General features: G+C 61.8%; 1 protein-coding gene across 5 annotated transcripts in view; it reads left to right on the top strand.

The window, feature by feature from the left end:
* Positions 1 to 15,300, top strand: part of DPP9 (dipeptidyl peptidase 9) — a 42,273-nt gene that overhangs the window by 9,051 nt on the left and 17,922 nt on the right. For all 5 annotated transcript variants that reach the window (XM_047094500.1, XM_047094502.1, XM_047094501.1 and 2 more), the window contains 9 exons: positions 3,451 to 3,563; positions 4,607 to 4,780; positions 4,863 to 5,031; positions 5,750 to 5,863; positions 9,125 to 9,253; positions 10,590 to 10,651; positions 12,049 to 12,149; positions 13,854 to 14,031; positions 14,216 to 14,378. In XM_047094500.1, the coding sequence (XP_046950456.1) occupies positions 3,451 to 3,563; positions 4,607 to 4,780; positions 4,863 to 5,031; positions 5,750 to 5,863; positions 9,125 to 9,253; positions 10,590 to 10,651; positions 12,049 to 12,149; positions 13,854 to 14,031; positions 14,216 to 14,378 (1,203 nt within the window). The remainder of the gene's footprint in view (positions 1 to 3,450; positions 3,564 to 4,606; positions 4,781 to 4,862; positions 5,032 to 5,749; positions 5,864 to 9,124; positions 9,254 to 10,589; positions 10,652 to 12,048; positions 12,150 to 13,853; positions 14,032 to 14,215; positions 14,379 to 15,300) is intronic.

Raw genomic sequence — 15,300 nt, 5'->3', positions numbered from 1 at the left:
CGAAATCCGTTTCTCTGGGCCAAAGTCAAGGTGTCTGCAGGCCTCACTACGCTTCCTGCTGAGGCTGTGGGGGAGGACCCGTTCCTTGCCTCTTCCGAGTTCAGGTGTGGCCGCCGGGGCACGGGGCCTCCTCCTCTGCCTTGTGTCTGAAGGCTGCCTCGGTCTCCCTTATGAGGGCACGTGATTCCATTCAGGGCCCACCCGGGTAATCCAGGCTTCTCCTCAACTCCAGACCCTTAACTGAATCCCCTCTGCAGGTTCCCTCTTGCCGCAGAAGGTGACGAACTCACAGGGTCTGGGGATCAGGACCTGAGCATTTGGGGGCCACTGTTCAGCCAACCGCAGAGCTGCCGAAAGGGATGGAAACCCCCTGAGGGCTGGTTTGAACCACCAAGGGCACCTCACAGGAAGGACTCGGGTGTGCCAGGGAGCCCCCACCCCGGGCCTCAGGCCGTGGCCCTGGGAACCAGGAGCTGCGAGGGGCCCAGGCGTCTGCCCCGCACACGCTCTACTCCACACATCTGCCCCCACTGGACACCTGACTTCCACCGCCACGCGCCCAGGGTGACCCATCTCAGGTTCCAGCCACCCGCACAAATGGACGAGCTCTCGGAATTTCTGGGAGCGGGAACTAGGTCGGTTCGACGTAGGTCAGATGTCTCGTCTGTGGCCCGTGCATGTGTCTGGGGCTGGGGTGAGTGGGTCCCTGCAGTCCGTAGGACGCCTGCCACCATGGCGGGTAGGGGACAGACAGCCCTAGACAAGGATTGTGGACTTGGCGGAGACCCCAGAACCTTCCCCGGACATCTCCGAGCCATCCTGCTCTTTTAGGGTGACGTAGCTCACCTTTGAGGTCATCCGTCTGCATCACTCAGTACCTTCGGGGTGCCCCGAAGCTCACTTCGTGTCCAGGTTCTTGGGGCACGCCCCCCTGGAGCCCCCGAGTACTTTCATGATAGGTCATTGTGCTGGTCTGGCCCCAGGAACGCTGCAGCCAGCCGTGTTTGCGGATGGAACAGAAGGGGCCTCCGAGGGCCATGCCGGCGTGCTTCCCCTGGGAGCCCCTCCCCCCCAAGTGAGCGCCGACCTCACCGTCACCGGGGCCTCAGGGAGGGCTGTGTCGGATGCACACGATGGAGGAGTCCAGCGCGAAGAAAATCAGCAGAGGAGGGAATGTGCCGGCTTCCGTGGCCGACGATGGTGGCAGTCAGGTTCCAGGGCTCGGACCGCAGCTTCTCCGGCTCTGCGTGGGTTGGTCGGCTTGTCCCCTGTAGGTGGGCGTCTCCTGTAGGACAGAGGACGACGCAGGGCCCGTGACCACTCTGTGAGTCCCTCAGCAGGGGGAGGGGGCCTCTTGTGTCCTCGTGACCTAGAGGAGAGCCCGGGCCCAGTGCGGGTCACATGCCCATCACGCTGGCTCCTGAGGCCACAGTGCCCGAAGATGGTGCTTGTGCACATCTGGGCCACCTGCCACCCCGATGGATTTTGGGGGCTGGGGTGCTGTCCCCAGAGGTGGGGTGGAGCTGGCAAGGGGGGAGGCAGGGGAGGGGCAGGGGCAGCAGAAATCAGACCCCGGGCTTACACGCCCAGCGTGTGACATCACCGTCACAGGTGCCAGGGCGCCGCAGGGAATGTGCTGCTCTGTGCCATTTGGTGCCGTCACTTATTAATGCGCTGGGCGGAGGAGGTGGCTCCGATGTCCTTGGCAAGGCCCTTCTGTTGACTTCCTGTTGGGAGGCCTCTGGCTCTCCCGGTGGGCCCCGAGGACAGGGGGTCCGGAGCTCGGGCTGCCGGCTGCTTCCTCCCGGCCCTCCACGCGGCTCCCGCGCGGCTCTTCTTAACGGGGTGTAATCCGCAGAGCCTAAAACTTGCCCTTCTAAAGGTGGGCGCCTCTGGCTTTTAGTGCACTCACAGCGTTGTGCAACCCCACCGTCTAATTCCAGAACGTTTCCGTCACCCCAGACAGAAACTCTGGACCCATTAGCTCTCGCTCCCCTCCTGCCCTCGGCTCCTGACCACCATGAGTCCGCTTCCTGTCTCTCTGGGGTTGCCTGTCCTGGACGTTGCACGGAAATGGGGTCATGCACTGTGAGATTCTTGTCCCCACCTGTCTGTCCCCACCTGTCACATGAACTTGAGAAGGAAGGATGCCCTGGGCGGGGGCGGCGTCACACTTGTGCCTCGAGCTGGGGATGAGAGGCAGACGGCACGGTGTCGAGGGGCCTTGGCCGGGAAACCGTGGGTGTGGCCCACGCGCACGTCTGCATCACCTTTGCGTTTTCCTCAGCGTGAGCTTCCTAAGGTTGCCCTTGAAACCTTTCCTCTTGAGATACGTTCTTCCGTTGCTAACTGAACTTCCCGTGCCACGTTGATCGGAAGTGGAAAGCCCTCGCGGATTGCCACATGAACCAGCTGTCCGTAAAGAGAGTCGTGACGAGAACAGACATTATGTGTCAGGCTCTGGCCCCAGAGGCGCCGAGCGCGGGGCCTCCCTGTCCCCCGCTCGTAGAGGCGAGAGCGCGTACGAGGAGGTCCCCGAAGAGGCTGCCACCGCCACGTGGAGTCTTCCCCCTGGAGAGCACGGGACCGAGAGGGGCCCGGCGTTGTTAGCCCGTGAACGACAGCCCCGCCGTCATGCGTTGACTTGAAGACGCTGCGGGTTGGAAGAGAGGCTGTTGCTTCGTTTGCCACTAAGAACACGACCGCCCCTTTGACGGTAGGACGCAGCCAAGGGGCAAGAACACGAGAAACAGCGACTTCATTGGCGAAGTAGCCCACGTCCCTCCGAGCGACCCATCGGGGACACCGCGTGACACGCCTTCTGCATCCGGCTCGTTTCGTCCACACGGAGTCCTCACCAGGCGGCTACTGTCCTCTTGCAGACAGGCTCAGATTAGATCAGTGGGGGCATCTGGGGGCGACTGTGGCTGTCACCACCCAGGCGCTCCTGGTGTCGAGCGGGTGGGGGCCGGCGGGGCCCAGCGGAGCCGAGGGGAGGGGTGCTGGTGGGGTGCACGTTTCCCGGCTCCCTTCCTACGTTTGCTCTTTCTCTGACCCTGGATTGATCCTTGGCCTCCGCAGAAGCCTTTGACGGGAACAGACACCCGAGCCCCGAGCCTCACCTGTTGAGAGCTGGGTTTCCCCGACCCCTTTTGTTCTCTTGCGTGCTAGTCCTTCGGTACCTTAGCACAAGGCGTCTGTCCAAACCTCTCAGATGTGGAAGATCCCATTACTGTTGCTAATGGGCTTGAACCCGGGGCCGGAGCATCTGTGGGGAGGGCTGCGTGCGGGGGGGGGGGGGGGGGGGGGGGTGGAGTGGGGGGGGTGGGGAGAGGTTGGAGAGGAGCCAGCTGCGGGGAGCCAGCGTCACCCGAGGCCAGCCCTTGCCCCAGGCCCTCTCCTCGCCCTGGGCAAGGTCACCCATTCTGGTTTTTCTCTCTTCTCCCCAAGGGATGCCTTATGGCAGCCGCGAGAACTCCCTCCTCTACTCAGAGATCCCCAGGAAGGTCCGGAAGGAGGCTCTGTTGCTCCTGTCTTGGAAGCAGATGCTGGATCACTTCCAGGTGAGCCCGCGCTGCCCTGGGCCCCCCTCCCCCCGCCCCACCCCCGCCCAGGGCGAGGGAGACAGGTGCAGGCCCCCCCTTCCCGCTGTGCCCCAGCCCCAGCGCGGGCTCTGATGAGCGCTCTTACCAGAAGTGTCTTTTCCACGCCTCACAAAGACTTGGAACCAACCTGGTTCCTGCAGGGGAGGCTTGGCTGGTACTTAACCTCATCCACAGTCGGCTCACCTAGGGAGAAGAGGGCCGGCGAGGGACGGGGGTGCCTTTTGCCGTGGTTTATGTTGATTTCTTTGTGGTCGTGGCAGCAGGAGGTGGTGGGTGGAGGCACATCGTGCATTTCTCCACACCCGTGTGACTGCCCTCACTTCTGCCCCAGGCCCACCAGCCGGGGTGGGGGCGGGGGGCGGGGGGGGCGGTCGTTGCACTCCGGGTTCTGCTTTTCAAAAACGCGTTTCTTGCCGGGAACGTTGCCCCGTCGTGTTCAGAGTTCTCCTCGGGGCAGCCGCGCGCCCAGACCCCTCCGGGTTGGGTGTTTGGGTGGCCAGGTGGTCCTGAATTTGCCCCGCTCCCCCCGCGCAGAAAGCAGAAGTGTGTGGTGGAGGGAGGGTTCACCCGAAGCTCTGGTTGGATGGGATGGTGCTCAGGGCAGGAGGGAGGGCGTCTGCGGCATTGGCGTTGGGGAGCAGGGGAGAGTACCTTGGGTAGCCGCCCGTGCCGGCGGCTAGGGGAGAGCCCCGTCTGCCTCAGAGAGGGTCTCTGGGCAGATGTGGGCCCAGGCGAGCCCAGAGACGGGCCCAGAGGGGAGGAAGCCTCGGGTGAGCCCGGAGCCTGTCAACCGGCCCTGTTGCCGAGCCCGCCGGGGCACCTCATGGCCCCCCGGGCTCGGGCCGCTCTGGCCCCCTGGTTGGGGAGCTCCGCTGGACAGCTCTGCTCAGCAGAAAGTTCTCTCTGGTGTGGAGCCACGGCAGGTGCGCCGAGCCCTCCCAGGAGTGCCCGGGTGCCGGGCTCCTGGCTGCTGACGCGGGCCCGTCTGTGTGTGTCCCCAGGCCACTCCCCACCACGGAGTCTACTCTCGGGAGGAAGAGCTCCTTCGGGAACGGAAGCGCCTGGGGGTCTTTGGCATCACCTCCTACGACTTCCACAGCGAGAGCGGCCTCTTCCTCTTCCAGGCCAGCAACAGCCTCTTCCACTGTCGGGATGGGGGCAAGAACGGCTTCATGGTGAGCCCTGGTCACTGGCTGGGGGCGGGGCGGGTGGCCGTGCAGCCTCCCGTCCCCCTGAGCCAGACCTCTGTGTCCCCAGGTGTCCCCCATGAAGCCCCTGGAAATCAAGACCCAGTGCACCGGGCCCCGCATGGACCCCAAGATCTGCCCTGCCGACCCCGCCTTCTTCTCCTTCATCAACAACAACGACCTGTGGGTGGCCAACATTGAGACGGGCGAGGAGCGGCGGCTGACCTTCTGCCATAGAGGTGAGGCCACGCAGGGGGCCGGCTCCTGTCCCGGGTGGGGGCTCGTGTGGACGGCCCCCAGCGCAGCTCCCAGAAAGGCCCCCGTTCCCACTCCCGTTACCCCCGACCACCGGGCGCCTTCTCGGACCCTGCTGTCCCGGTTCCCCCGCCTGTGTGTCCTGCGTGGCTCTGCCCCGGCCTCACGGGGAGTCCGGCTGCCTGGTCCATAGTTTTCTCTGTGTGAGTCGGCCCGGGTGGCCTCTCCCCGCACCAGGTGCTTGTTCTGCCTCTGCTCACGTGAACCCCCCCCCCCCCCGCGTTCCTGTCCGTCTCCTCCGAGTCAGGCTCGGGTCTCACGTGCTCCCTGAGTTCTCCCTCACCCCCCTGCTTCCCAGAAGTGACCTCCTCCTCCTGGATGTTGTGTGGAGCTCTGCACCAGTCAGGGATTCTGGTCACATGGCCCTTCCTGCCCTCAGCCCCAGCGCTCTCTCCCTAAACCTGAAGCTTTAGCCCAGGCGGCACGGGCGCTGGCCGCGTCCGGAGACACCGTGAGCTGTGGTGGCTGGTTAAGGACGCTCCTGGCATTGAGCGGGCAGGGGCCAGGGCTGCGGGTCAACCCCTCAGCGCTCCGGACGCCCTCAGCCGTAGGATGTTTCAGCCTCGAATGTGCGCGGTGCTTGGGGGCGGAGGCCGGCTGTGCACTGCGTTCCTCACCGCGTGTGGCTCTCTCCCTGTCCAGGCTCACCCAGTGTCCTCGATGACCCCAGGTCTGCGGGCGTGGCCACCTTCGTCATCCAGGAAGAATTCGACCGCTTCACCGGCTACTGGTGGTGCCCTGCCGCCTCCGGGGAGGGTAGGCGCCCTCGCGTTTGCCAAAGCGCTTCCCGCGCGTTCCTTCTGGTAGCGGAGCCACGGTCTGCCTGCTTTTCTGCTCTCGGCTCTTTTCGCTTAAAACAAACCGCAGAGCCTTTTGTGTCGATAGTCGTGTCCCAAGCCGTTCAGGCCGCTCTGACAGGACCCCACAGGCCCGGGGGGGCTGGGGAACAACAGACATCTTTTCCTCCGGGTTCTGGAGGCGAGCCGTCCAAGGCCGGGGCGCCAGCGGATACGGCGTCTGTTGAGAACCTGCCTCCTGGCTCACGACCGCTGTCCTCTCCCCGCGTGCTCACAGGGCAGTAGGGCAGGGCGCTCGCTGGGCCTCTGTCGTGAGGACACGCTCGTCTCATTCCCGGGGCTCCCGCCCTCCTGACTTAATCCCCTCCTGGAGGCCGCACCTCCCCCCACCAGCGCCTTCGGGTAGGATTTGACATTTGAATTTGGGGGTACGAACTTTCTGTCCGTTGCAGTCAGGACACAGAGGACTCTGATGACTAACTGTCCCCGGGGTGACGATGGGCCACGGCGTGTTTAACTGGTTCCACACCTACCGACACTTCGGCTGTTTCCGGTGTTTGGTTTGGGTCTCGCCTTTTGTTACAAACGGTGCTATGGCAAACTTTTTTAAAATTTTTTTAATGTTTACTATTTTTGAGATAGAGACAGAGAGCAAGCAGGGAAGGGGCGGAGACACAGGGAGACACAGACTCTGAAGCAGCCTCCAGGTTCTGAGCTGTCAGCACAGAGCCCGACACGGGGCTCGAACCCACGAACCGTGAGATCATGACCTGAGCCAAAGTCGGACGCTTAACCGACTGAGCCACCCAGGCGCCCCTGAACATTTTTATATACACCTTCTGATCTTCTGGGAGTTTCTCAGTGGTTCTTAGCCAGGGACGATTCTGCTCCCAGGAGACCCCAGGTGACATCTGGGGACATCCGTGGTTGTCACGACTGGGTGGCTACTGGTACCGAGCAGGCAGGAGCCACGGGTGCTGCTCTGCGCCCTACAGTGGCGCCAGGACGGCTCTCTCCCACAAGGAGTGATCCAGCCCCAAATGTCAGCAGGCCCGAGGATCCTGAATCCTGCCACAGAGAAAATTCCAGCTATAAGAGAGCTGAGCGGAAGCTACACACGGCTTCGATTTTGATGGATTTCCTCTTTATGGAAGAAGCCAGATCAGTGGGTCCTTTTGTATCTCTGTGTCTCTGTCCCCGTAGTGTGGGGGTATCTTGTCCCCTCCAGTGTTCGGTCAAGCAAGATCCACCTTCTCTGGGTGGGGGACTTGTTTCTGGAACGTGCCGGTAGCATCAGACCCTCTTGTGCTGCTAATTGATTTCTCCGTGGCCTTCGTACCCCTGTGAGCTTCAGCGGTGCTCACGTCCCGGCCCCGGGCTCCGGCCGTCTGCCGTCAGAGCCCCGTCTCCTGTTCGCTCTTGCCTCTAGTTCAACTCACTTTGTCCTTAAATTAACTTGAAAGAAGACCTTATGGTCCTGCCATCAACAGAAGCAAGACACTAAATCCTGTGATACAAAGAAGCCGGCACGATATGTTTAAGTCGGCTCCCGGGAACAGGAGGGGTCGCCCCATCAGAGGGGCACCTGAGGCCGCCTGGTGCTGCCCGAGACTCAGGCCGGGTCGCAGGTTACAGGGGACAGTGCCGTGACCTCTCCTTCCACCTGGGCCGGGCTCCTCAGTGCGCTGCCGTGCGGCGTGTAGCCCCGGGGCCCGTGCCTCTGGAGCTAGGGTCCGGGGTCAGCTCTTTCAGCCTGTGGCTGTCTGCAGGCCTGAAGCGTCCTGGTCGGTAAGACGGGGTCCTTGGCCACGAACCGGATCTCTCCCCCTCGGCACTCTGGACTTCGGGGCTGGCTCATCCTCTGTGCTGGGGGCCGTCCTGAGCACTGTGAGGTGTTGGACAGCATCCCTGACCTCTACTTGAGGTGTTCTCGGGCTCTGACCAGCTCAGGTGACTGACCCCTGGGCACACAGAACGGCCCTTGGTTGGGGTCCGCTGGTCTAGATGATCTCAGAGGTCCTTTCTCTGGCGTGCTGGTACCGGCTCAGAAACCCTTCGAGGAAGACCCCCCCCCCCCCGACGCCACGGCCGTCAGCCATCTGGGGTAGCCCCCTCCCAGACCCCACACCCGGGGTCACCTCCTGTGCTGTCTCGCGTGAAGGGATGGGGTTTTCCTCGGCCACGGCAACCCGAGAGTATTCTTCCTGGCTGTCGGGGTCTGGGGCCCTTGAGTCCTTCGTGCGGGGCAGGTGGACGCAGAAGTCTGAGGCAGGGGTTCGGGCTGCGGTGCGGCCAGTCCCACACCGCATGGCCTCAGGCCAGCGGCTCACCCCTCCTGTGCCCCCTCCCCCCTGCAGACCGGGTGGGGCTGGGCCGCTGGTTCTGGAGGCACCCCTGCTCCATCTGGGGCGAGTCTCAGGTGGGGCTACAGGACGCTGCAGATGGGGACCCTTTTCGGCAGCCTCAGGAGGAAGCAACAGCCGTGGGCTCCCTCCCCGTGAGGTCAGCACTGCCCGTGCCGCGTTCCTTTCCAAGCGGCCACCGCTCGGGGATTCACGCACTTGTCACGATTCTTATCCGGAGCCTTCTTGAGCCGAGCCCCGCGTGTTACTCCGCTGGGGCCGCCAGAAGCAAGCCCCCCAGACACGGCGGCTCAACAATAAGCATTTACCGTCCTGGTCCTGGAGGCGGGAGGTCGGCCATCAGGCGTCCCCGGGGCTGCTTCCTCCTGGGGCCGCTCTCCTCGGTGTGCGGACGGCCGTCTTCTCCCCGTGTCCTCACGTGGTCGTCCCTCTGCGTGTCTGTGCCCTCATGTCTTGTTATGAGGACACCAATCAGATTGGATCGGGCCACTCTGATGACCTCCTCTCAAACTCATCATCTAACACCCTGTCCCCAAATAACAGCCCCATTTTGAGGTGCTGGGGGCTCCCAACACGGGATTTCAGTTCAGCCCCATAATACCACATAGGGCCACCTCTCATGCCATTTCGTGCTAGGAACGGCTCGGTTCTTCCCATCGCGCAGGTGAGAACACTGAGGCCCTGGCATGAGATGTAACGGTTACAGTAAACAGCAGGGCCAGGCTTCTAGCCCGGGGGCTCAGGCTCTTATCCGGGCCCTGCCGTGGTAGAGCTGGGGGTCCCCTTTATGTGCGGCAGAAGGTGGGGTGACAGCAGGGACGTGTGGCGCCCCCAGCAGCTCCCCCTGTCCCTTCCAGGTCCGGAAGGCTGTAAGACGCTGCGGATCCTGTACGAGGAAGTTGACGAGTCTGAGGTGGAAATTATTCATGTGCCCTCTCCCGCACTAGAAGAAAGGAAGACGGACTCCTACCGATACCCCAGGACAGGTGAGGGCACTGGGCAGTGGCCCGGGCTGCCCAGCCGGGCAGGCGTGCACCAACCAGGACCCGGGGAGGCAGGCCGGGCTCGACAACGGCAGCGGGGCCGGTGCCACTATCGGTGACCTCGGGGCCCGGGGAGACGGTGCCAGAGGGGGGGCCTGGGGGTGCGGCCCCATCCAAGGGCACGTCAGATACTTGGCACCTCGTGAGAATGCAGGCTCGAGTTTGCCCTGTTTCTCGAGGAGGCCAGAAATCCAGATGGCTCCAAGAAACGGCCTGCTTCTTTTTTTTTTTTTTTTTTTTTAATTTTTTTTTTTCCAACGTTTATTTATTTTTGGGACAGAGAGAGACAGAGCATGAACGGGGGAGGGGCAGAGAGAGAGGGAGACACAGAATTGGAAACAGGCTCCAGGCTCTGAGCCATCAGCCCAGAGCCCGACGCGGGGCTCGAACTCACGGACTGCGAGATCGTGACCTGGCTGAAGTCGGACGCTCAACCGACTGCGCCACCCAGGCGCCCCTAGAAACGGCCTGCTTCTTAAACGCTCCTCGAATTATTTAAAAATGCTTGGCGAGCTAACTGAAAATACGTTGCAGGCCGGGTTCGGCCTGTTTTTGGTCCCCTGGGAAGCGTGTGGGAAGCACCTACTATGTGCTCCACCCGACAGGGCCTTCCAGGGACACTTCCAGTCCCTGGCGCGAGTGGGAAAGGTCGGCCCTCCTCCTGCCCCGCTGCACGGGTGGGAAGCTGAGGCTCAGAGGGGCTGCCCGTCCCGGGGCGAGCACCGTGCAGGCCACGGTGGGGACTGATCGTAGGTGGGGCTGGAGCCTGACCCGCACCTGTCTGTGGCGAGTGCCATTTGGCCATCCCAGCCAGTAAGCCACGTGCCTCCCGACAGCTCGGGGCCCAGCTGAGGCACGGGGGACACGTGTCACCTGTCCGCATCGTTGACGGTCTTATTGTGGACGTGTCCTGTCTTTGCGACCAACTCTCAGGCTCTCCAAAGGCAGGGAGGCATGTTCTTTACGTTTTGTCCCCCCACGGCCCGCCTTCCCACCCAGCACGGGGTCTGGCCTGCGTTCTTAAATGGTAAAGACGGTTGTCACGGAACAAGGTCCAGGGCCAGAGTCAGAAAGGCCTGCCCGAGGGACTTTGTGCCCGGACCAGAGCGTTGACGTGCCCACGGAGAGACCTTTGGATACCTGGTCCCTTCCTGCCCCTCCCTCCCACGCTGGCTTTGTCACCTTCCTAGGGCATCACCCCACAACCTCCACCCCAGACACCTGCTCTCAGCCCTCACGGGCGACACCTGCCGGCCTCACCTCCCTTTCATTTCTGCAGGCAGCAAGAATCCCAAGATCGCCCTGAAGCTGGCCGAGTTTCAGACCGATAGTCAGGGCAAGGTGAGCGTGGCCAGGGTGCCCGGGGTGGGGGTGGGGGGGCTGGGTGAGGAGGGGTGGGGGCCGGGGTAGGTGGTGGAGATGGGGGGACAGTTGGGCGACGTCAGCAGGCCGCTTGCCCCCCTTTCCAGGGGCACGTGAACCCGAAAAGGCACTGCCTCCGTAGCGCCCCATCACCCTGCCTCGGTCTTGAAAATGAGTGGTGGCCCGGCCTCATCTGCCTCTGGGTGGTCCTGGGGTGTGAGGAGGCGATGCTGAGGAGTGGTCCTTGAGCAGAAGGTCCCACAAGAGCTTCCAGAACAGTCTCCAGAGCAGAAAGCTCCGTTGGGTAGTCGTCCAGGGGACTAGAGCTCCGCCCCGGCCACTCCCCGTCCCTGGCATTTGGGCAGGTCCTCACCTATAACTTCGCCGGGATGGTCAGTGCTCCAGACGCTTCTGTCACCCCGGGTCAGTATCGACAACAAGCGTCCTTATCACCCCGGGAGCACTCGCTCAGGACCCCGCAGCCGGGAGGGCAGGAGAGGCTATAACCGAGAAGGGCCGAGGGGATGCAGACGGAAACCACCACCCCCCCCCCCCCCAGGTCAGAGGTCAGAGCACTCAGACAGGCTGAGGAAGCTCTGGGACGTTTGTGCCGGGGTGACTTTTTGTGTGAGGTTTCCCGAAAGGGGGAAGATAAAACGTGCTTATTTTCACCATCGGGGGTTAGGTTTTGGTTTCGGAATGATCAGACCCCGACCAAAACCTCCTTTCTACACTCCGCGCCAGAACGTTCTGGCAGGTCTTAGACCTGACGTTAGGTGGCTTCACTGAGCCCCTGCCGGCAACGTGGTTCTCGGCCCATCCTCCGGAACCGCCGAGCGCCGGCCCCGTTAGCCTCCGGGAAGCCGTGGCAGCTGGATGTTGTGTCGCCCGAGGCTGCCTGGCCCTGTGGTGACAGCCCAGGCCAGGGCCCCCGCTTTCCAGCCAACAGGCTGTCCTGACAGAGCCCCACATGCCGGGAGCTCAGACCACAGAAGCACGTTGCCTCCTGGCTCTGGAGCTGAACGTCTGATAGCAAGGTGTGGGCAGTCCGGCTCCTTCTGCGGCCGTGAGGGGGTCTGTTCCCGGCCCCGCTCCTCGCCTTGTCCTGCCTTTTGTCACAAGGTGTCCTCTGCCTGGCAGCTGAGTCCTCACATCCCCCTTACGAAAGGGGGCTACCCTATTCCAGCACCACCTTAACTAATGACACTGTAGCCGCCCTGCTTCGAATAAGGCCCTTTCTGAGGCACCGGGAGTCAGGACCCCAAGACAGGGATTTGGGGGACACGGTATACCCCCCCCACCCCCAGCAGCGGCCATCTCCTCCCAGGCAACATGCGGTCGGGCCCAAGTGTGACCTGAGTCTGCTCTCCCTTTAGATCGTGGCGACCCAAGAGAAGGAGCTGGCCCAACCCTTCAGCACGCTCTTCCCCAGGGTGGAGTACATCGCCAGGGCCGGGTGGACCCGGGACGGCAAATAGTGAGTGTTGCCTGGTCACTCACCTCGTGACCCTGCGGCCACATCAAGGGCAAGTCTCTGGAGCCAGGCCCCGGGCCACCGCACGCAGGCCAGGCAGCCCGATGTCAGTTTCCGTATGGCCCGCGAGCCAAGAGCGGCCTTCATGCTTTCCAAACAGTTAGAAGTAAGAAAATCCAAAGAAGAATACCTCATCACACACGAAAATGATATGAAATCCACATTTCAGCGTCCAGGAATAAAGTTTTATGGTCACGGGGCCACACTGGCTGGTGTACAGATCGTCCGTAGCTGCTTTCGCGCCACGTTGGCGGGGTTGACGGGCTGCTTTTAAAGGAACCGTGTGGCGCACGAGGCTGGAATATTTGCTTGCTGGCCCCTGTATCACAGAGGCAGCCTGGACCGAGGGGCCGGGCCTTTGGCGGGCGGCAGGCTCTGGCTGGAATCTCCTGTCCCTGTGGCATCGCCCTTACGGTACTGACGTCTCCGTTTAAAACACATTGTCCGTTTACAGTCGGGGAAGGGGGAGGGGCACCTGGATGGCTCAGGCGGTTCAGCATCTGACTTCGGCTCAGGTCATGATCTCACGGTTCATGGGTTCAAGCCCCGTGTCGGGCTCTGTGCTGACAGCTCGGAGCCTGGAGCCTGCTTGGGATTCTGTGTCTCCCTGCCTCTGCTCCTCCTCCCCTGCTTGTCTCTGTCTCTCTCTGTTAAAAATAAACATTAAAAAAGTTTTTTTAAATAAAAATAAATAAATAAATAAATAAATAAATAAATAAAATAAAATAAAATAAAATAAAATAAAATAAAATAAAAATAAAAAAACCAAAAATATAAGGCGCCTAGGTGGCTTAGTCCGTAAAGCACCCGACTTCGGCTCAGGTCATGATCTCGGCGGCTTGTGGGTTCAAGCCCCGCGTCGCGCTCTGTGCCACAGCACAGAACTTGGAGCCTGGAGCCTGCTTTGGATTCTGTGTCTCCTCTCTCTGCCCCTCCCCGACTTGTGCTCTGTCTCTCTCAAAAATAAATCAACGTTAAAAAAAAAAAAGGTACAGAGAACTTTTTTCCCCCCAGTTTTGAGAAGTTTTATTTCAAAACCGTTGTTTTGAGGACAGAACATAATGATAGAGTAGCTCCCAAACGTGATTTTTAAGTGATACCTACGCCAACGCGGGGCTCGAATTCACGACCCCTCCACCGACTGAGCCAGCCAGGTGTCCCCACCTCCAACGGGATTTTGTCTTTTTTAAGTTGCCGTTTGCCTGCCTCTATCCCAAGTCCTTAAGGACTCAGGTTGTTTGACAGGATGAACAATTTATTAACACACACACACACACACACACACACAAGTACAATGTCCATCCAGAGCAAAACAGGAAATAAAGGGATAGTGAATGTGGGCTGAGGATTTGGCAGAAATTGCAGACGTCTTCGAAACGCTGCTCTGAGTCCTAATGACACGCGATGTTTCCAGAATGGTTGAGTTAGAGTTCTGTCGCCCCCCCCCCCCCCCCCGCCATCTTCTCCGGAGGGCCTGTGCTAACGAGAAGCCTTTGTGTGCCACGGGGTTACTCGGTCGAGTGTAGGCAAGGCCGCCAGAGGAAGGGGGGTTGTGACGCCACGCGTTCGGAAAGGGAGGCGTCTGTCACCCGGCTTCCCCCGCTGGGCCCTGAGGCCTCCGGCCGCTCTCTCTTGTCGCCCTCTCAGTGCCTGGGCTATGTTCCTGGACCGGCCCCAGCAGCGGCTCCAGCTTGTCCTCCTCCCCCCGGCCCTGTTCATCCCCGCCACCGAGGATGAGCAGGAACGGGTGGCCTTGGCCAGAGCGGTGCCCAGGAATGTCCAGCCGCACGTGGTGTACGAGGAGGTCACCGACGTGTGGATCAACGTAAGCGTGGGGAGACGCCGGGTGTTGCGCCCCGCCCGGGCCCCCAGATCCCCAGCTGGGCGGGGCGGGGGCGGGGCCGGGGCGGGGGCGGGGCAGCGGGCCGAGTTCGCCTTCCACGGACGGACGCCTGGCCACGCGGCGGCGGCCCGCCTCCTGACGCACGTTCCGTCTTCTGCCCGGACAGGTTCATGACATCTTCTACCCGTTCCCCCAGTCCGAGGGAGAGGGCGAGCTCTGCTTCCTCCGTGCCAACGAGTGCAAGACCGGCTTCTGCCACTTGTACAAGGTCACCGCCATCTTAAAGCCCGGCGGCTACGACTGGAGTGAGCCCTTCAGCCCCGGGGAAGGTGAGCAAAGCCCGACCGACCCGCCCCGTGAGCGTGAGCGGTCCGCGAAGGGGCGGGGGTGGGAGGAGTCAGAAAGCCAGCCTCTCTGGAACATCTTTCGCGGCCTGGCAGGGGTTCTCGCAGCCGACCGTCTGTTCATCCGGTCGGTAGCGTGTATTCAGCGCCGACCACGTGCCAGGCCCTTCTCACACCAGGGGCGGGCACACCGCGGCCACAGATCAAATCCGGCCCACTGCCCGTTTTCGCAAATAAAGTTTTATTGGCACACGGTCGCGCTTATTCATTTACAGGCTGTCTGTGGCTGATCCCATGCCGCGATGACAGAGTTGAGTAGGGTGGCGGCAGTGTGACATATGTCTTGCATCGCTGAAAACATGTGCTGTTTGGCCCCTTATGGGAAAAGCGGCCGACCCCTGCTCTAGGTGCCAGGGGTATGAATCTAAAGAGAGAAAGGAAAATCCCGGCTCTTGTGGAACTCTCTAGTGGAGGAGGGTGGGCAGTCATCCAAAAACAAGTGAAGACCTTACCTCGGGGTGAGTGTGGGAGCACGTGCAGCGGGACAGGAGGTTAGAGAGTGAGGGCCTTCTTTCTAGCGGGGGGGTCAGAGGGACGTCTCTGCCGACGGGTCACACGCAGAGACCCGGAACAGGTGGTCGAGGCAGCCACACAGATCATTCCAGGTGGAGGGCACAGCCTGTGCAGCGGTCCTGGGGCAGCAGCTGCCTGGCCTGGTGGACACACAGCAAGGAGGCCCGTGTGGCTGGAGAAGAGTGAGCTGGGGGAGGGAGGGAGGAGAAGAGGGAGGAGAGGGGCCAGGGCACGTTGCACCGGGCCTTGGGGGCCTCAGGGAGGACTTGGGCTTTTACCACTGACCTCACATCAGTTTAAGCGGTTCCTGGGGTTGCTGTGTGGAGTGTAGCCA

This window comes from Lynx rufus, unplaced genomic scaffold (genome assembly GCF_022079265.1).
Source record: "Lynx rufus isolate CCGP_SWC_20201006 ecotype Redwood Valley unplaced genomic scaffold, mLynRuf1.p SCAF_4, whole genome shotgun sequence".
Lineage (NCBI taxonomy): Eukaryota > Metazoa > Chordata > Mammalia > Carnivora > Felidae > Lynx > Lynx rufus.
Note: the sequence above shows the minus strand (reverse complement) of the source record. Positions and strands in the feature narration are given on the sequence as shown.